The sequence below is a fragment of the Cetorhinus maximus genome, chromosome 11 (genome assembly GCF_964194155.1).
Source record: "Cetorhinus maximus chromosome 11, sCetMax3.hap1.1, whole genome shotgun sequence".
Lineage (NCBI taxonomy): Eukaryota > Metazoa > Chordata > Chondrichthyes > Lamniformes > Cetorhinidae > Cetorhinus > Cetorhinus maximus.
This window is the reverse complement of record NC_135889.1, coordinates 89,942,550-89,963,548: the sequence shown is the minus strand read 5'-3', so window position 1 is coordinate 89,963,548 and position 20,999 is coordinate 89,942,550. Positions and strand designations below refer to the sequence as shown.

General features: G+C 39.4%; 2 protein-coding genes across 6 annotated transcripts in view; both read left to right on the top strand.

The window, feature by feature from the left end:
• The window catches only part of LOC144686773 (nck-associated protein 5-like), a 673,917-nt gene extending 667,943 nt beyond the window's left edge, over positions 1–5,974 (top strand). For all 5 annotated transcript variants that reach the window (XM_078552424.1, XM_078552429.1, XM_078552425.1 and 2 more), the window contains one exon: positions 4,421–5,974. In XM_078552424.1, the coding sequence (XP_078408550.1) occupies positions 4,421–4,702 (282 nt within the window). In that variant the 3' untranslated portion in view covers positions 4,703–5,974. The remainder of the gene's footprint in view (positions 1–4,420) is intronic.
• A 1,123-nt stretch (positions 5,975–7,097) lies between these two features.
• Positions 7,098–20,999, top strand: part of LOC144686772 (ly6/PLAUR domain-containing protein 1) — a 39,900-nt gene continuing 25,998 nt past the window's right edge. Inside the window, exons 1-2 of the mRNA XM_078552423.1 lie at positions 7,098–7,316; positions 7,807–7,944. Coding sequence (XP_078408549.1) covers positions 7,268–7,316; positions 7,807–7,944 — 187 coding nt within the window. The 5' untranslated portion in view covers positions 7,098–7,267. The remainder of the gene's footprint in view (positions 7,317–7,806; positions 7,945–20,999) is intronic.

The following is a 20,999-nucleotide window of genomic DNA, read 5'->3' as shown; positions in this document are numbered from 1 at the left end:
ATCCATCCTCGCCACCCCCCTCCCCACTCCCACCTTGCCCAACATGCTCTTACATGCTCCCTCAATGGGGCCTGTCAGCCTGCCCCCAGTGAGATCCCTGATGTATCTGAATGTCCAGGTCCATTGTTGAACATCACCTTCTTGACCTACCTGCAGCACCAGCAGTGGCCACTGTTCTTGCTGGCATCACTGGTGTGCAGAGCTTCCAGCCTCTGATTAGGTGGAAATAGCCTCAGACTAATTAAAGGGCTGTGACCCAAAAAACTAAAGTGGGAGCAAGCCAGCTAAGCAGAGGTGGGCTGGGCCACAATATTTACCTTGGAGTGCAGGGAGCTGCCCCCAACATATAATCTAGCCCAATGTTACTGAATGAAGATGTCTTTCAGAAAACATCCATCTCCATATCCAACTATTCAAATATCCATCCAGTCATTTAGTATGTAGAGTATCATAGTAACCCAATTTATCAAGTATTAACCATTTTTTTCCCTTGTCCATTGCATCTCTTCTTACCTCTGAGCTCTTCTGATCATTGCCCCAATCTGCTTCTGGTAGAATGCCAAGCAGTGAAGCATACTTTGTAATCTAGACCTGTTTAGTTTGGAACTATAAATTAGTGAACTGGAGCAGTTGTTGAGAATTCCTTTTCTCCTTTATTCTGTTCTAGCTACTGCTTTCACTACATAGACTAGTGCCAGTATGTGATATTATTTTTGCTGGTGTGGGAGGTTTCATATCTCTCTCTTTTATCCCTCAGACACATTTTAAACCTTGGCTCAATCAAGTTGGCCATTTTGCTTTATTTTGGCAGTTCTGCTTATTCCACCAAGCATCACGCTTTGTCTGAAACATCTCAGTCCAACTTTTTATCTCTTTTTGGAAAGTGCCTAAATCCCGGTTAGTGTTGCTAAGCTAAATGCAACTTTATTGAAAAGCTATAACTATTGCCTTCCTACTTTTCCACCAGCTATTGTTTCTGGTCCCTGGTCAAAGCTCTCTGCTGTAGGTTTTCTGAATATTATTTTGTTTTCCTTGTATCCTGAAGCTATCTTTCCACTTTCTGTTACAACTTTTATCCCAGCAATCTTGCCTCCATTACTCAGTTACTTCCAACTATTCTAACCAGGAATAATCAGAAATCCATAAAGGTTTGAGCCAAAAACCTCAGTATTGCCCCAATATCTGTGGAAATCCATGAAGCTGCAGAAATTTTGGTTCTGACTGAACTACATAGAATTTTACTGTAAACTGTCTTGGTTCCTTTTTATGACAAGCACTTCTATAATTTTTTTTTAACACTGTATAAAACCCATCTACTGAGCCATAAATACAGCATCAATATCTGGGGAGGCCTTTTCCTCTCAATCTTCTAGACAGCATATGTTGTTTGTTGTTTTATGCACAATTTCTTTCTTACATTTAACATCGAACCTCTCCCTTTGTTATAATCTTTCTTACCCCTCTATTGAACTGGTGCTACTATGATTAACACTCCTGTGAATTTTTTTGGTCCTCTCCAAACATACCATATTACATGTATTTTCTTCCTTCTATGCTTAAATGTATTCTCGTTTATGTTATAATTAAGACTCATTATACAGTTTCCTACTTTAACTTATTCTCTTCCAGGAGCTCAAATCTATGGAAGGCAATATTATCTTTAAGCTTCCTTCCTGCAATCTTCAGGCTTTTAAAACTTGAGCTTTTTAACACTCAGTCAGTACTTTTTGATTTGTTTTATTATGCTTTGCAACCTTGATGGTGTACGGCACTATAGACCTTGGTTTTATTAATTTCTCAATAAAAAGATGATTAAGCCTCCAGAGCAGCATGACACCATCTTCCTAGGATTACTTTTGTATCATACAATACCAATAATCTGTTAACCAAGCATCCTTACTCCATTAAGTTGACTGAAAATAAGGTAGAAATCTAACTAAAACTAAATGCATAAATGAAAGTAAATTATAACAGCTTTTAACATTTTCATTTACATACTCCATCTTGGTTAATCACCTAGCAATGCCTCACCTCTGCCAAATATATGCCAATGCTATTTGTTTTTTTCTGCCATCAGTTATATGATGATATTGAAAGATTATGATATTGAAAGATTATGTTTTATTGCTGTTTCATATTGTAAGCCATATCTTTGCTCCCTGTAGGAGCTCACAAATCTTAGCATTATTTCATGTATATAATTTATTAATTTCCATGTTTCATCCTTCATAACTGTCTTATTATCTGATCTCTTGCAAATCTTTGATCCTGAGCAGGTATGTCTCATAGTTACTGCTCTTATGTAACTATTGCTAACATTGACCTAGATAGAGATGGTCCAACAACCATGCTTTGCTTTTTTTAATGTTCCTCAACAACAAGTGCAATTCTTGCCAGAGACAAACAGTCCACAAAGGAAAAATGAATAGTCAGTGAACTCTCCCTGAATGATCTTTCTAGCTTGTTCTGGGCCGAGTGGGTTCAATGAATTTTATTCAGAATATAACATTCTACTGATGATATAGATCACAAATGGACCTGATCAAAATAATGCAATTGTGATGTTGGTGTTCATTTGGTGCCTTCTGCAAATACCACATTACACCAATATCTAAAATGTATCATCAATTTCTGTAGTTCCCTTCAACTGTTTACCTGATTTCAGGGATGGGAGAGTCCAAGAGTGTACCAAGCCCTTACGAAATGGAAAGTCAAGGGAAAAATGCTTTTTGTTTCATGAATCATCTATTTTACCTAGTTCCCCTGAATTCCCAGAGATATACACTACCTACTGCTTAAAGGATGGGTTGGTAACAAATTTCCATGCCCCCATTAACTAAAGTAGCCACAAAAAGGTTCATGGTCATGAAATAGAAATGGGTCAGCATCTGATATTACCTTCACATTGTCCAGAAGTGCTTGCCATCTGCTTGGTACATGCGTACAGTGGCATAACTAATATCAACAACAGATTAATATGTGGGATTGGGATATTCATCTCTTATTATGGTGGCATTACATGGATGCCATTTGTACCTGAATTCTACTGTGGCTTTTAAGGGAGAGGTACATGAAAATATAAAATTGGTAATTGGGACAAACTTCTCCCCTTATAGATATTTTGGATTTTGGGTTCAGTGCTCATTAAAATAATTTTGTAGAAATGTCCTAGTGAGCTGGGTATGGCATGCTAGGATATGGGAACTAAAATGGCAGCTTGGTCAAAGAAAATTAAACTGAAAGCCAACTTATATCATTTTTGCACATATACAGCAGCTGGATCAAGAATGACTAGGTCTGGGAATAGGCCAGTAACTATTCCTTTCAATTGGGAAGTAAAAGGTAAAACAAAACTAGGTAGTTGGAATATTCGACTCGAAAAGCACCAAGAAACTTGTGATTCCTTTGTCCATTCCTCATCTTTGGGCTAACCAATGATGGATTTAACTTTGATTTTATACATGTTTGGTACAATTTGGGTGCTTTAGCTGTTGATTTAGTTCTTGCACTAAGACTGTTGTTTGAGTTTGAGGCTGATGGCTGCAGTATTGTTTCTATGGAGTCTGTACTTTGAGATGCCTGACTGAAGTAGCAGTTTTTATGTCCAAGTACACTTTGACTTCTGGGGTCAAAATCCCCCCTTTGTGTTATTCAATAAATGGGTAATTCAATAAATATAGAAAATAAGAAAACATTTTTTTTAACTTCTGTTTTGAAAAGAGGAGGATGAAAGCTGTTTAGCAAAGGCTGCGAGTGGTTCTTTCAAAGACAGGCCTAAAGCTAGGCAATGAGTTCCACCATATTACTGATTCATGGGGGATAATACAGTTGGATTGATCCAACCATCATTTAGATTAAATATGCATACTTTAACAACTTGTGAATTTCTTGAGTCTTAAGCCTGATTTTGACCTGGAAGTACTGACAAATAACGTAAGGTACACACATATTTAACTGATCCATTTACCATGAGGATAAAATTAAGAGCTCTTTATAATAGTGATGTGAACTGGATGCCAGTTGCATTGCAAAGACGACTGGGTGTTATTGAAAATTAAGTAGACAGAAGCACGAAGGGAATTTCTACTGACATGGTATCTGTTTCCTGAGATGTTATCTTAAAAGTGGAATATGGCTGTACTGTGATTGACCTCTGAAAAAGAGCCCAGCAGTTTTATTGACTATGCAACTGGAAACGAAGTAGGTATCTCCAGGAACTATGCAAAATGCATGGTTTTCCCCACGAACTGGCTGTATGCCAGAGATTGAACATTCCATATTGTGGCTAGGGATCCTGTACCCTTGCAACATGAGAAATTAATGCCGCTGGAAGGACAATACAATGTTACCGGAAACCATTCCCACTCTGGGCCGTAATGCGCCGTAAGGTGGTAACCTGTTCAATTTTGATTTATTGCAGAAAATCAAACAAGTGGGAAAAGAGGGGCCAGACATCACGTTGCCCGGTCTGCCAAGCGTCTCGTTAGACACCCTCAACAGGATCAACTCCAATAGTTTGCGCATTATAGAAGAGGACAAAAAGTGCTCACCAAAGCCCGGGGCTGAGGAGAGCGTTGAGAAAAACGAAGAACCTTCAGTGAGTTCGCCTGAAAAAACTGGAGTGGACAATCTGGAATCACTTAGTGACTCTTTGTATGATAGTTTCTCATCTTGCGCCAGTCAAACGTCGAATGAGGTGTAGGAGTAAAACATTGCAAAACGTATTGAACGACCTATGGAGCACTTAAGCCACCATGTCAATAAATAAACTCGGAACGTCTTAAAGATGGTACCACAGTGAAATGGTGCAGCAGTTTGAATTGAGGCCGTACAGCAACTGGTAAACAAATCCCAGCTTCAGACAGTTACAGTTGTTGGCAGAAGACATTTGAATTAAAACTGGGAAACGCTGCAACGCCGATATAGTGAATTAACTGATTTAAGGAAGACAATTTTGCACTGTATAAGTATGTTACTGTTTCTTTCTGTAAATTGAAAAATATATTTGTAGCAAAACCATGAAAGCAATAAATGGTAAAACAATGGTGCAATCCTCTTGGGCTCACACATCTCCAGCTGGACAGCCGGAGATCACAGGTTATAACGTTGATTTTGCTTTTTTGCCTTTTGTTTTTGCGTTTTACTCGAATTAAATTCCAGCAGGAATGAACTATTCTACAGGTGGTGTCGTACTCTTAGAAATATGACGACATTTCTGATAGTGCGCAACCACCTTGAAGCAGTTTTAAAAAAAAATTCCAACTGTAATATTTGTACGTTAAGAGATCGACGAACTCGGACCAGAAGGTGTAAATTTTAACTCTCAGGTGATTTGAAACATTTTTGAAGAAAATGGACGGACGTGTTGCCCAGCTCTTCCGGGGCTCTTGTCCATTTTCCCTTTTACTATTGTTATGTCTATGTCAGGGATGTATGTAACATACGGTAGTGTTTTTATTTTAAAGCACACCCCAGTTAGGAATCAGCCGAACTGTTCTGAAAAAAATCTCCACTCTCCCTCTATCTTTTCAACAACTTCGTGCTAAATCCCAGCTGCAGTTGCTGCAGGCAAACCTTTTTTTATGAAGAAAATAGCGCTGCTCCTGTCGGTGCTCAGTGCACTTGGTGATTCCCCCTCCCCCCTTGTTTCCTATCAGGCCCTGTGTTCATTTGTATGGAAAAGGTGCGATATTCCAAATGGTGTGTATTTTTTCTAGCTGTGAGATATTTATATCTACTTTTGTACATGGAATTGTAAAGTAGTATATTTGATATTTTCTAGCATTCTATTCACAAGTCTTTGGTTGAAACGGCTGGTAAAGTGTACCAAGTGTACAAATTTCGAAATTTTGCGGTACCAACAGTGTTACTTCAGTATCTGGTGCAATCTTAGAGTGTTTATATTAGAAATGAATGTCATATTTTCATGTAAGGGCATTGTCAGAACAAATAAAAATGTGCTTTCAGACTTTAAGCGCTTGTGTCTTTACACTGCACCCTGGCTCATTGTTTACCCTCACTCCAACGGTGCAAAGAGAGGACTTTCAGAATGACTGACCTGGCTGCATGAAGCTAGGTCCACGTTTGCTATTTAGTGTGGCCTTTTCTTCCAGGGAGGGGATAGTAGGGATGAATAAAGCGTGTTCCTCGAGGCTTTAGATCGTTATGAGCGAATTACTGAATCTTGTTTCCACTACTCTGCGTGCGCACTGAGTGACTAATGTAAAGACCCTCTCTTCCCATTCCAAGGATCGATGGTGCTGCAAGCTTGCAGCATACCTGCAGTTATTTAATAATAAAACACTCGCTGCGGTGACAGACAAAATTGTAAATGCACTTTTATTCAAAGCAGGGATTTGACCACTGGGCCGTGATCGCAATAATATATATAAAAAAAACAAATGGAAAGGCTTTCAAGCATACAGGTAATCATCCAGTGTTTCAGATAAGCCGCTCTAATACTGTTAACAGCAACGCTTGTGAGGCTTATTGGGATTAACTGTTTGAAGACCGTAATTGGAGCTTTGTCAGTCGAGTCCCGCGTTAAAAAGAACCACTCGCTTTATACTTGGGCATCGCGAAGCTCTGTTCGAGTAATTGCGGTATTCTGCAGCCTTGTGTTGGATTTATAACTGACTTTACAGGCTCAAAGCCCCTAAGCACAAAGCCATTCGGCGTAACGCTCGCCACTGTTAATTCTTTCAAACTCACAAGAAACTGTGAAGGAAGAATGCGAGGCTTTTTTATGTTCAAATCGATTCGTTAATGCCCTTGTCTATTTCTAATTATTAGCTTTAATTTTATCCATGGGAAGGAATCCTTCCATCTCTTCTACACAGTCCCCCCGTCCCGTCCCCCCACCTCCCTTTTCCTGGACTCTTACAATATGTCCCCCTTTCCTCGTTTAATCAGTATTCCTTCACTTCTCTTTCTTATCACTTGATTGTTTCCCAATTCCTACATTTCTTAGTTTTAATGACTCAGTTATTCTCTTTCAGCACCACCACCCCACCCTCTCCCCCTCCCCCTTTGGAAATGTTCCGATGAATCTCCCCGAATCCCAAGTGACAGATGACTGCTGTCACGTGGTGCGACTGTTTGAATCCTCTTGTCCATTTGCACTCTGCCTCCCCTCCAAACTCCCTTTCCTCGGGCTCCCAGCCGAGGGACCACTCTGCAGACATGGCTGGACCAAGGCAGCTCGCCTGAGACCTGCAACTGATCGTCCGCTCCTTCGCCCCGGTCGTTTGTTCCACAGCGAAACAGAATGGAGCTCTTCATTTACACAACTTTCTGCGGATTTTTAGCGTCTACAGGTAAGCCTGGGACTCGCGCCCTCCGCCACCAGGAAAGTCAGTTTCACAGCGTCTGAAGTAATTTCACCTGAAATAGCCGTAATCAAAAAGAAAAATGACATGCATTTTCTCTGCTCTGCGCTCCCTTGTTCAGTCTAATCAATTGCCAGCAATGTTAAAGGGGGCGGGGGGGGGGGGGGGGGAGGCATTTCAGATTTTCGTAGTTTATTTCCGATAAATCAATATGTGTGATCTGTCGGAGCGCGGAGCAGTTAATTAATGACAATAAAAGTTAATAAGGATCGCCAGTGAATCAGAAAGGGATGATCAAAGCTTGTATAATCTTAGACGTGAAATTATTTCACATGACTGAACTTGCAATTTATTGGATTCATTTCACTCTGTACATCTCCATTGTCATCTCAACGGGCAAATCTTTAGATAAATTAAGCGCAGAGAGCCCGCCTTGACAGTCGATCAATCCACACCGTATTCATTTTAACTTTTCCAGGGCTGGGCTTTCAAATCCAGTGTTACCAGTGTGAAGAATTCCGCTTGAACGATGATTGTTCATCTCCGGAGTTTATAGCAAACTGTACAGTCAACGTGCAGGACATGTGCCTGAAAGAAGTGATTGTCAAAAGCGACGGTAAGGAACATTGTGTTGGAGAATATTTATTCAGGTCCACTAGTTTTAATTTACCTCCAGGCGCAACGACTTTTCGTCAGTGGATGTAAACGTAAATAAAAATGGATTATTTTGACACAACAACCTTGTAATTAGAATTTCTTCCTCTTGACTAGATACAATAAATATCCCTAATTTAATTTTTATAGACCAGCCAATTTCTGCCTGAAGTGAAATATAGCCCCCTTCAAGCAGTGAAGTGTCCCGGGTTCTTCTGAACCTAGGTCTCCCTACATTGCAGAATAACTAAAATAAATCTTAGCCACATAAAACGCAGCTGATCGATCTACCTCCCAATTCAATGTTTCCTCTGTGTCTACCTGCCAAACATTCCTTTGTGTGAGAAATAGATTATTAACTCTGCCACTGGGAGGGGAATAATCGCAAATTGAATTGTAAGATTTAAACTGTGCATAGGTTTAGGATGTTGTCCACTTAAAACTTCAAGAGAAATTACTTTCCATTTCCATGGGAACCTGGATAAAGCCCCACACACCAAACCAGATTAAGGTGAAAACTCTTCGCTTCAATAAATCCATTCAAAAGTCTTTCAACGGTTTTGAATTCTGCGGAAATTAGAAAAGATTGAGGCCATTTTGATCAAAATGTATGATATTTAGGAAAGAGAAAGGGACTTTAAAGTGATGAAATCATAATTAGGTGTCGCCAAGTAATTGACACATATTTTAGAAACTTTAAAATGCCAAGCCAATTTCAGGCCACATTTAGGTTGTTTGAAAAATATAAAAGATTTAATATACATCAAAATATTTCATTATAGACACAAGCTATTGTAGATTAAATTAAACTGATGAGATTAATACGTAACATGCCATGCATGATGTGAAACCATGAATGGCAACGTGTAGTGACATAGGATAAAAAAATTAAAAGTATGTTTAAAATTCTTTCGAGTTATCAACAGTCACAGATTGCAACTCTTTTGAGTACAATCACAGTTCTTGGTTTCCGGGAGTGGGACATGAACCCACAACCCTCTGATTCAAAGGCGAGGGTGCTATGGACTGAGCCACAGCTGACACCTAAAAGTATGTTTAAGAAGCACCAATTATGTCATCATAAAAACAGAAAGTGCTGGAAAAACGCAGCCGGTCTGGCAGCATCTGTGGAGAGAGAAGCAGAGTTAATGTTTTGAGTCCAAATATGACTCTTCTTCAGGACTCCAATTATGTCATGACTGATGGTTCTCTCAACACAATCTATATTTTCTTGTGACATTACATTCACACTATACACCATACCAAAAGGAATGCAAAGGTTACATTTGTTCTGGTGTATAAAAATATCCATGTCTCAACTATCCTTGAAATTTGTGTAATTACATGGCTGTACTGACCTTTGCTTTGTGCTACTTACAACTGGAAAATAGAACAAAAGTTGTAGCACATGTTATGTGCCCAGAAGGCCTCAGAAATGGGTTGAAATACTGCAAGTCCATTTTTCGTAACCCTTTTCATCGGACTTGGGCAGCTGTACACTGAGCCTTTGTAGACTTCACTTTTAATGTGGATTTTGTCTCAATCGGTAACCTCATGACCATAGTATTGTTAACTATTATAAGACCTACTTGATATAGAATTTCTCTGCAGCAATCACGTGAAAATTAGTTCTTGCTGACTACAGTAATGATGTCATAAAGGAATATTAATGTTTTCAGTCAATCTCATGCTTTTCTGTACTGAGACTCCGAAAAACTCCTACAGCTAGGTGCTGCCAGCATTTTCCACTGAAGTTTAGTTTTGAAGTTAGTGCATTTCATACATATATAAAATAACTAAATAATAACATATTACTAAAGTCAGATTATCTTGGTGAACTACTTCAGTTTTGCTCTCCTGGTTTATGATATCTAGATACAAACAAAAGATATGTACATGATGTAAAATTGAATGCTCCATTAGACAATAATCAAACTTTACAGTCAGGTTGACTTTTTAAATACTATCGGATTTTCAATCTCATAACACATGATTAATCAGAGCCCTTTGAATAGATTACAGTCTTGTAATTCAGTGCCAAATATCCATGCTTCTCCATTTGGGAGATATTCCCAATAATTAAGTGAGAAATAAGACGGCATATATTTCCTTAATAAAGTTTAAAACAACGGTAGGGTATTGAGATGAGTTTGAGATTGCTTTAGCAGAATTGACACAGGCACAAAAGGTGACAATTTCTCCTTCCATGCTATAAACATCTACAGTTTTGTGGATAGCCTTGACTCTAACAATGGATACTGTGCTTTACTCATACATATTTCTGAGGGACTGTTATGCAATGTCTGAAAATGGTTATTCATTCTCTCAGGCATATTAATCTACTGAATTTACTAGAGCAAGAAGCACCCTATTCTCAGTTTATGGGTAGTGCATAAGGATGACCTTGTGAAGGCCTCAATTTTGATTTTCCCTTTCTCTTTGCTCATTTTTGCAGTCTTTGCTGTTAAGGCTAAAACACTAAATTCTGTGACATCAAGGATTAGAACATGGAGAGTACTAATGCAAATCTGGAGTTTATGGAAAAAAGACCACCCGAGAGGTTAGGAACATAGAAACAGGAGAAGGCCCTTCTGCCTGTTTTGCTAATGAGATCACGGCTAATCTGAATTCTGACTCTATCCACCTGCCTTGGTCCCTTATCACTTAATGGAGAGATGGCAAAATATATAAATCTCTGGCTTAGAAGTATTATTTGAGCTAGTATCTTCTGCTGTTTGTTGGAGAGCATTCTAGGCTTCTGTTGAAGAAATATGTCCTAACTTCTTTCATGAATTGCCTGGCTGTAAGATTAGGGTCATGGTACCTTGCCCTACGATCCCTTTTCAAAATCTTAAAATTCTCATCAAATCCTCCTTTAACCTTCTGCATTTCAGGGATAGAAGCCTAGTTTATGTTATTTCTCCTTTGAATTTAACACATGGAACCCTGGTAATGTTCTGGTTAATCTGTGCTGCACTCCTTCCATGGCCAATATACGCTTCTAAGATGCGGTGTTCAAATATTATCTAAGCAGGGCTTTGCATAGATGTAGGAAAATGTCCTCCCTATATATTTTACCACTCTATATCTAGAGCATCCAATTCGTCTTTTGATCATATTTTGTATATTTTACATTTTAGTGATTTGTGTTAAAGGACCTCTAAATCTTTTCGAACCTCTAACACTCCTAGCCTTTCACCATTTAAAAATTAATCTATCTTTTTCTTTGTAATTTTATGCCCCTGTCCACACTATTTACTGTACCATATATATTTGTACCATTGGCAAACTTAAACATATGGCTATCTATTATGTTATCTAAATCATTGATACATGTAGTGAATAGTTGAGATCCCAACACAGATTCTTGTGGGACACTGCGAGTCACTACCTTCCAATTTGAGTGCAAATCCATTTTCTTATACTCTTCCCAATTTTCTGACCAGTTCAATAATTTGCCTTCAACTCAGTGAGCTTTAATTTTAGTTAATAAACTCTTAAGTGGAATCTTATTGAATACCTTTTGAGGTCCGTGTGAACTGTATGCATAGAAATTACCTTGTCTACTACTTGTATTACTTCCTCAAAAACTTCAATTAGGTTTTTTTAGACCATGAGGTCACCAATTACTAATATATGTTGTCTCCCTCTGATCGGCTGAAATTTCTCTAAGTGCTCAGTCACTTTGCCTTTAATATAGATTCAATAACTTCCTGACAACAGATGTTAGACTAACAGGCCTACCAATTTTTGGTTTTGTTCTCCCTCACCGTTCTTGAATAATGGAGTTCAATTTTCATTTTGTCAACCTTAAGCAACGTTTTCTAAATTGAGAGAATTTAGGAAAATTATGGTTAAAGCATCTGTAATTTTCTCACCTACTTTCTTTAAAACTCTGTGGTGGAAATCATCAGGTCCTGGTGATTTGTCTGTCTTTTGTGACTTTTTTTTCTAATTTTTTTTCTTGCTTACTTTAAATTTAGTGAGTTCCTCTTCCCCTACTGTGAATCTTTATTTTCATTTGCAGTATTACTTGCATCTGCTTTTGAAAAGCCCACATTACACTTGCCAGCCCCTTTTCTTCTAATGAAATTATAAAATCTTTTTGTGTTAATCTTGATATCCGTCATAAGTTTCTTTTCACATTCCTTTCTGCAGCTCTTACTATCTTTATTGTGTTCTTTTGTTTTCCTTTATATTTCTACCATTACCCTGGAACTAAACAATTCTTTGCATTTTTGCATGCTTTTTCATTTAGTTTTATGTTATCTCTCACCCACTTTGTTGACCATGATTGTTTTATTTCCTATGTAGAGCACTTGGCCCTTAGGGCTATCTACTAGTCTCGCACTAAGCTAATAGGTCTTTTTTTGAACACCTCCCACTGTTTATAACAGCAGTTTTGACCAGTTGATGTTATCACTGTTGACTGGATTCTCTCCGATCTCTGCAGCACCATATTTCACTTCGGTGTTACTACCAGGAAAAAACAAAGTGTGACAAATCCCTTCAAATGCTTATATCACCCACTTCAAAATTCCTAAGAATGGAAATGTTTTGCTGAGTCTGGTGTGATGGCATGGAGGAGACCTCTCAGCTCCAAAAGAACAGTGGAGCTTTGTGTCTTTAGCTGCAAAGGGAGAGAATAAAATCCACTTGGTGATTGATGCCTATGCATATAGTGGCCTTGGTTATTGTCTTAAAATGAAAAATCATAGATGAAAAGGAATATTTTCACCTCTGAGAATGTGAAATGGCCCCCTGACCTTAGTATCACAACTGGGAAAACTCTAGTGTTGAGATCAATGTTGGGATTGGCCTGGGGAATCACATCCAAATGATGTCCTCAAACCCCATGTTAAATGTTCACAGGCATCACAAGGTGATCTGAGTCTTGGGTTTCTTAATTCAGAAAAAATGCATTTTGAGTGTCTTGTGAAGGATGTTTCAACTTACAAATGGAAGAATACCAGGTGCATCTGTTTCAAGGAAAACAAATTTGAAAGAAAGAATATAGTTAGGAGTTTTAAAATTCAATAATGCTCTAAAGGAACTTTTAAAATATAGAACATTAAACAAAGTTAACTATTCAACATTTTATTAAGATCATAAAACAAAAAGCAGACTTAATCACACACTTTTTTTATTTTAAACAAATCATTTTAATTTAATTTCCCTTTTAAAGAGCCAAAGGTCCTGCTTGTGATTTCCCCTCAAAATTGAGTACCCATCATTAAGTCTCACCTAACGTAGCCATCATTAGGCACCATCATCCTAGAGTACCCCTCATTAGGTCTTATGTATAAAAATACTGGCCCTTAGGCAAAATATTGGAAAGTTGTTAATGCCTGTGAAACAGTACCTCTGTATGAGTCGCATTATAAGAGGAGGAACTGAAAAATTGCTATGGGAGAACAGAGGTTAGAATTATCCTTCACACATATCCTATCTTAAAAGGCTTGGAACTGACAAGGGAATCAGGTCTTGGCATTGCAGTGGAAGAAGGAAAAGAATGCTGTCTGTCAATAAAGAGCATCTTTAATAGGAAGAATATTACCTATCATGTTACTGAAGTGAAAAAAAAGAGTTTTTAATGTTACAGAAGACCTAATTTGATGAATAAAGTTAAAAATTGCAATGTGTAGGACAATTAATAATTCCCACTGATCAAGTCAATGTGGAATTGATCTCCCAAGGAATTTTTCTAACCTTGTTGGATTTCAATTTTCCGGAGTACTTGAGATTCCTGTATTTGTTGATATAATTTCCACATATTTTCATTTTAAGGATTGAATGCTGAATTAAGCTTGAGATTATCATGAGCTTATTTTTGGAACCTGGCCTTTTTTTAATTGTAAGGAAGCTACCATGAGCAGTGTGTGAGTAGGTGTTTGTTTTTTGTGTAGCTTGCTTGTCATCAATTTTTTTGGGGGTTTGTAAAATTACTTACATCAACAATTTTCAACTGATCCTATGGCTTTGATGAAATCATAATCCAGTTAATGTATTTCCTATTAATTGACTGGAATGTTGTGAATATTCTTGTACTTGTCATAGAATAAATGCTATTTAGCCACAGCAGACAACAATGGAAGAGCATTCCAGCATAGAAATTATATATGTTAGGTTGATAAGGTTGGCCATTTTGGTGCTTTATCAATAGAACACAACAGAAAAATGTTTAATGCTACAAGAGTTAGTTTTATGGATTTTTTAAAGAATGTTCTTTGGGCTTCTACAAATGCATACCAACAAAATATCTTTTAACAGATTATAAATTAGCCTGTCACAAGACAGATATTCTAACAACTTGTGGAACAACGATGAATCTACACTATTAAGTTCAGTATAGTTTAAAATAAGTCATTATGGTTATATTTTGTTTTAGGTATTAATAGCAATGAAAAGTTGGTGTAAACATTAATTTTAAAAATAGATGCGACTAAACTGAAGAAAAGTGATGAATTTCTCTTCCATTTTTGTTCAGTCTAAAATGAATGATCACTGGCAGATAACTATTAAAGAGAAGCATACTAGTGATCGGAACATGCATTGACTTGTAACATTAACTAGTTACTTTATCCTGCTACTAACAAAAATAAACTTACAATTTGGGCATCACGATTTTTAACTTTCTTACCACTACTTCTTCCAAATATTTGACAATTAATCTTGTACTTGATTATATTTGCATTCAGTAATGGTTAACCAGTGCATAACCTAAATAGGAGAGCCAGAAAGGATTCTAATTTTGTTGCAGCTAAGAGGTCATCAATGACAATGTACCAGCTTCAGCTTAAGAGACAGGAGGCAGGCGCAGGTTGAAAAGGACAGTTTTTCTATGCCACCACTCTCCTTATTGCATCCTCTTGTAATCAGACTGACAATGAATAACTTTATATGAGTGAATGATAGGGCCTGCCAGCAGGAGTACGATTAATAAGGGCTGAGAGTCACGTTCTTTTTAAATCCACCACTGATTATTTTTCAGTACAACGGGCGTCATACGTCTCCACCATTTATTCCTCTACTTTGCACCTGGGAACTGATTATTCCCCAGGCACAAATTGGAGGAAAATCATACTCATTATGTTTCAGCTCTTCATTGAGAATATTCTTGTGATCAAGCTATTCTTCACATAGTAGCTATGTAGTGATAACAAGACATGGGGCAGCAAAAGACCAGGAAGAATAGTATTTTGAAATTTGTTCTGTAAAGTTACAATGTATTATTATTCTCTGTTCTGCTTTGTTGCAGAATTGTTCCATGTTACTAGAAAGCAACGAGAAAAAAGGCAAAGGAAAACTATTATTCATTTTGCATGATGTATTTTATTCTAATACATTAATACCTGCTAGTTTTGGCCCTGTTACAATGAGAAACAATGGTTCCCGATTTTAATGGGAGGGGAAGAATGGCGCATGTGAGCCATTAGCCGGGTAGTGCAACCAGAAGCATAAGTGACGTTGAGGCCAGGCTGCTGGGCCTCACTGCCATAAAATTAGTGAGCTTATTGGCCCATTGCATCAATGCAGTTTCCACTGGGAGTCCTGGACAGTGTTTAAAGCCTAAATGCACCTCTTAAAGGGAGGCTGCATTCGTCGAAGGAAAATATCATGGAAGTTGTTACAGGGAAGCTGCAAAGATTTTAGGATGGCAATCAAGAGTGAGAATGTGGCCTTCAAGTTCTCTGACACCACCCTGGAAGCTTTGCTGTCAGCTTTGAGGGCAAAGAAGGATATGCTATTCCTCAGAAGAGGTAAGAAAATGTTCAACACTCTTGCCAAAAAAGTGTGGTTGAAGATAGTATAAGTGAGCAGAGTACTTAGATCCAATGTGGAAAAGCTTAAGTGGTTTCACTAGGTCAGGAATGGTGAGTACAAATCCTCCTTTACACATTCCTTTTAGTGCATCTATTCACAATTTCTCTCTGCCTCTTCCAACATTTTGCAAAGCCCTGAAGGACATATGTGCCAGACCAGGCCTACGACTGGTGGTCAGGCAACCAAAAAGAGGAAAAAACCTACTTGATCTCCTTCTCACTAATCTATGTGTCGCAGATGCATCTGTCCATGACAGTATTGTAAGAGTGACCACTGCACAATCCTTGTGGACAAAGTTCCACCTTCACACTGATGACCCCTCCATCATGTTGAGTGGCATTACCACTGTGCTAAATGGGATAGATACATAACAGATCAAGCAGCTCAAAACTGGGCAACCATGAGGCACTCTGGGCCATCTCTGTAAAATTCAGCCGCAATCTGTAACCTCATGACCTGGCATATCCCCAACTCTACCATTACCATCAAGCAAGGGGGCTAACCTTGGTTCAATGAGGAGTGTAGAAGGGCATACCAGGAGCAGTGCCAGGCATACCTAAAAATAAGGTGCCAACCTAATGAAGCTACAACATAGGACTACTTGTATGCTAAACAGTGGAAGCAGCTTACGATAGATGGAGCTAAATGATTCCACAGTTAACAGGTCAGATCAAAGCTCTGTAGTCCTGCCACATCCAGTCGTGAATGGTGGTAGAAAGTTAATGGGAGGAGGTGCCATAAAAATCTCCATTTTGCACATTAGTGCAAAAGGCATGACCGAAGCATTTGCAACCATTTCCATCCAGAAGTGCCAAGTGGATGATCCATCTTGGCCTCCTCCTGAGATCCCCAGGATCACAGATGTCAGACTTCAGCCAATTCAATCCATTCCTTGTGGCATCAAGAAATGCTGTAGTCACTGGGTACAGCAAAGGCTATGGGCCCTGATGACATCCCAGCAGTAGAATTGAAGACTTGTGCTCCAGAACCAGCCATGCCGCTAGCCAAGCTGTTTAAGTACAGCTACAATGCTGGCATCTATCTGACGCTGTAGAAAATTGCCCAGATAAATCCAATCTGGCCAATTACTGCCCCATCAGTCTATTCTCAATCATCAGAAAAGTGATGGAAGGTGTTGTCGACAGTGCTATCAAGCAGCACTTACTCACCAATAGCAAAGGCTACGGGCCCTGACAATATTCCAGCAATAGTACTGAAGAATTGTGCTCCAGAACTAGCTGTGCCCTTAGCCAAGCTGTTCCAGTACAACTACAACACTGGTATCCACCTGATAATGTGAAAAATTGCCCAGGTACGTCCTGTACAGAAAAAACAGGACAAATCCAAGCCGGACAATTACCACCCCATCAGTCTACTCTTGATCATCAGCAAAGTGATGGAAAGTGCCCTTGACAGTGCTATTATTGCACTTACTCAGCAATAACCTGCCTACTGACACTCAGTTTGGGTTCCCCAGGTCCGCTCAGCTCCTGACCTAATGACAGCCTTGGTCCAAACATGGAGAAAAGACCTGAACTCAAGAGTGAGGTGAGAGTGATGGCTGTTGACATCAAAGCATTTGACTGAGTGTGGCATCAAGGAACAGGAGTATTTGAGAATCAGGGGAAAGCTCTCCAATGGATTGAGAAATACCTATCTCAAAGGAAGATGGTTGTGGTTGTTGGAGGTCAATCATCTCAGTCCCAGACATCACACAGGATCTTCAGAGTAGTGTCCTAGACCCAATCATCTTCAAATGCTTCATAAATGACCTTCCCTCCAGCATAAGGTCAGAAGTGGGGATGTTTGCTGATGATTGCTAATAATGGTCAGCACCATTCGCGACTCCTCAGATACTGGAGCAGTTGTCCTGGCACAGCTGAAGGTAAATGCTGAGCTACTCAAATCCCAAAGGGAAACTTGAAACAGCTGCCACAACTGTTTTGCAATTTATATAAATTTCGAGATGCGTGTCTTGAATTCTGTAGTAATAAGACCACCGGGTCTTATAGGTTTCTTACTAAACTAAATTAAACCTTTATTAATAGAAGAAATGATTTTAAGCACACACATAGATCGACAAATTACTCCTATGCTAACTTCTAAATCCCTTGGTTAATCTAACTCCCCAGTTAAACTTTCATTCAGGCAACAGAAAGACACATAGATTTTAAAAGACCCAGACAAAGAAACACAATACCCTGAACAATCCAATTCAAAGCGAATTTTCTTAACTTCAGTTCTTTGTAGACAGCAGCTTGAGGTTTAGATGCTGGAGGCTTTTTCGTACTTGTTTTAGATCTTAGAATGCCCTTACACCTAGCCTTTGCTCCTTGATACATATTTTCCGCTTTGAATGCAAATTCCCATTGTTTCACTAGGTCTTTGGACCTTACCTCTAATAATAAAAATCTCTCATAGTATCAATTTTACCAGTAATCTTTGGGAAAAATAAACACACTGTTTCTTAACTTCTCATGGCTAGGTGAAACATTTCACCCCTTCTTTGAAGTCTATCTAGCCTGGATTATTTAAAAATGCAAATGTTCCATTTACACCTATGTTTACCTACTTAACACTTCAAACCTAGCTTATCTTCTGTCAAAGCAAAGCCTTCAGTCCAGCTGCTTTTAATTCAATTAAGTCACACACACACACACACACAGAGACATAGACACAGACCCCACTATTATCTACAATAAATTCCAATAACATTATGAAAATTATTATCTTCCTGGCACAGTCCATGTCCAAATGCATCAAGACCTGGACAACGTTCAGGCTTGGCATGATAAGTAGCAAGTAACATTTGTGCCACACAAGTGCCAGGCAATGACCATCTTCAACAAGAGAGAATCTAACCATCCCCGCTTGACATTCAATGGCATTACCATTGCTGAATCCTCCACTATCAACATCCTCACGGGTTACCATTGACCAGGAACTGAACTGGACAAGCCATATAAATATTGTGGCTACAAAAGCAGGTCAGAGACTGGGAATTCTGTGGTGAGTAACTCACCTCCTGACTCCGAAAGCCTGTCCACTATCTACAAGGCACAAGTCAGGAGTGTGATGGAATACTCTCCACTTGCTGGATGAGTGCAGCTCCAACAATACTCAAGAAGAATGAAACCATCCAGGATAAAGCAGCCCACTTGATTGGCACCCCATCCACTATCTTCACCATTCACTCCCTCCACCACCAATTTACACACTGCTGCCATTGTGCAACCTATAAGATGCACTGCTGCAACTCACCAAGGCTCCTTTGACAGCACCTTCCAAACTCATGCCCTTTACCACCAGGAAGGACAAGGGCAGCAGATGCATGGGAACACCACCATCTGCAAGTTCCCCTCCAAGGTACAGATCATTCTGACTTTGAACTATATCGCTGTTCCTTCGCTGTCACTGAATCAAAATCCTGGAAATCCCTTCCTAACAGTACTGTGGGTATACCGACATCACATGGGCTGCTGTGCTTCAAGAAGGTGGTTCACTACCATTTTCTCAAGAGCAACTCGGGACGGGCAATAAATTCTAGTCTAGCCAGTGATACCCACATCCCATGGGAGAATACATTTTTAAAAATGTTTTCATTATCAGGACTACCAAATCAGCAGGTGATGCCAGGTTTAGCTAGTGCTACCCATACAAATGTTGGCAGAATACAGATATTAGTTTGTCATGCCCACACAACTAAAGCAGAAACAAAGACATTCTCCCAATCCTGAGCCCTTCGCAACCTAGGAGGACAAGGGCAATAGAAACACCGCCACCTGCAAGTTTCACTCCAAGCTACACATCTTCCTGTTTTGGAAGTATGTCGCTGTTCCTTCACTGTCATTAGGTCAAAATTCTGGAACTCCCTCCCTAACAGCACTGTGGGTGTACCTACACCACATTGACTGCAGTGGTTCAAGAAGGCAGCTCACCATTACCTTCTCAAGGGCAATTAGGGATGGGCAATAAATGCTCACTTTGCCAGTAAAGCTCACATCCCATGAATGAGTTAAAAAAAAACACTAATCCACGTCCTTGCATCACTTCACCCACCCTCATCACAAAAACCACCTCTACCTCATCCCCAGCATACACTCATATCCTGCTTCCACTTTTCGTTGCTGCTTCTCATGCCATCCTTTTCTCATCTGATTTCAATTGCTCATCTTGCCCCGTAAATTATCACTACTTCCCAATTCACAAGACAATTACTCCATATTCATAGTTTCCCCATTCTCATTCCATGTTCCTTCTTCTGCCTTTCATCTTATGCACTAGATCAGAACTATCACACATCCTCACTAGCCAGTTATGACTCTTCTCTTCCTTTTTTGCAAGAGAAGGCAGTGCAGCATGCCACATTGATTTGTGAAACCCTGGATAAGGAATATTGCAGGGAGCCTGGGACCTGTCAGGGCACATAAATCTTGAGCATTCCAATGGCCTGTTAATGACACATCTTTTTATGGCATGCCTGTTGGTATATCTGCTCTGCTCAATGGGATGTTAAAGGATCACCACCAATCCTGGTAGGAGGGGTTGCGCTTGTCTGCAAACAGCCTTCTTTTAAGGTTGCCCCCAGATTGGAATAGTGAGGGGATATTGGAGGCTTTAAAATTGAAGCATCATGACAGCTTCCTGAGTAGAAGCACTGACTTGCATAATCATCTTCTTCTGATTATATATATTGAATGAAACTATCTCCAATTTATAAAAGATTTGGCTAGACCTTGAAGTACCCTGATGACTCTGCTATCTATCTTCAGCTCAGGGACAACCAGTCAAAGCAGCAAAGCACAAGGCTCTCTTATTCTGGCTGTTTTCATCCACCTTAATTGAGATGCACTGACTGGCCCTAGCAAAAGTTGCATCTGTGATCTGCCTGATTGCTTGTGAGTGGTTGAGTGTGATACCCTTGAGATGTACCCCATTGCAGTCTGGAAGTATCCAAAGTTGAGGGGGTTGCTTCTATTTACTGCCCTGCCCACCAGTCAGCCGGTCTACTTCCAGGAGGCTGCAAGGATCAATCTGCCTGGCCAATCTCAACCTCTTGAGGCACTGCTCCTCAGACAGGTCAAAGAAGGTGACCCTGGATCTGTATACCATGTGGACCAGGTAAAACCTGCTGTGAGGATGCACTCTCGCCAGCTGTCTTCTCTGAGAGTCTCCTGAAGCTCCTGGTTCTTT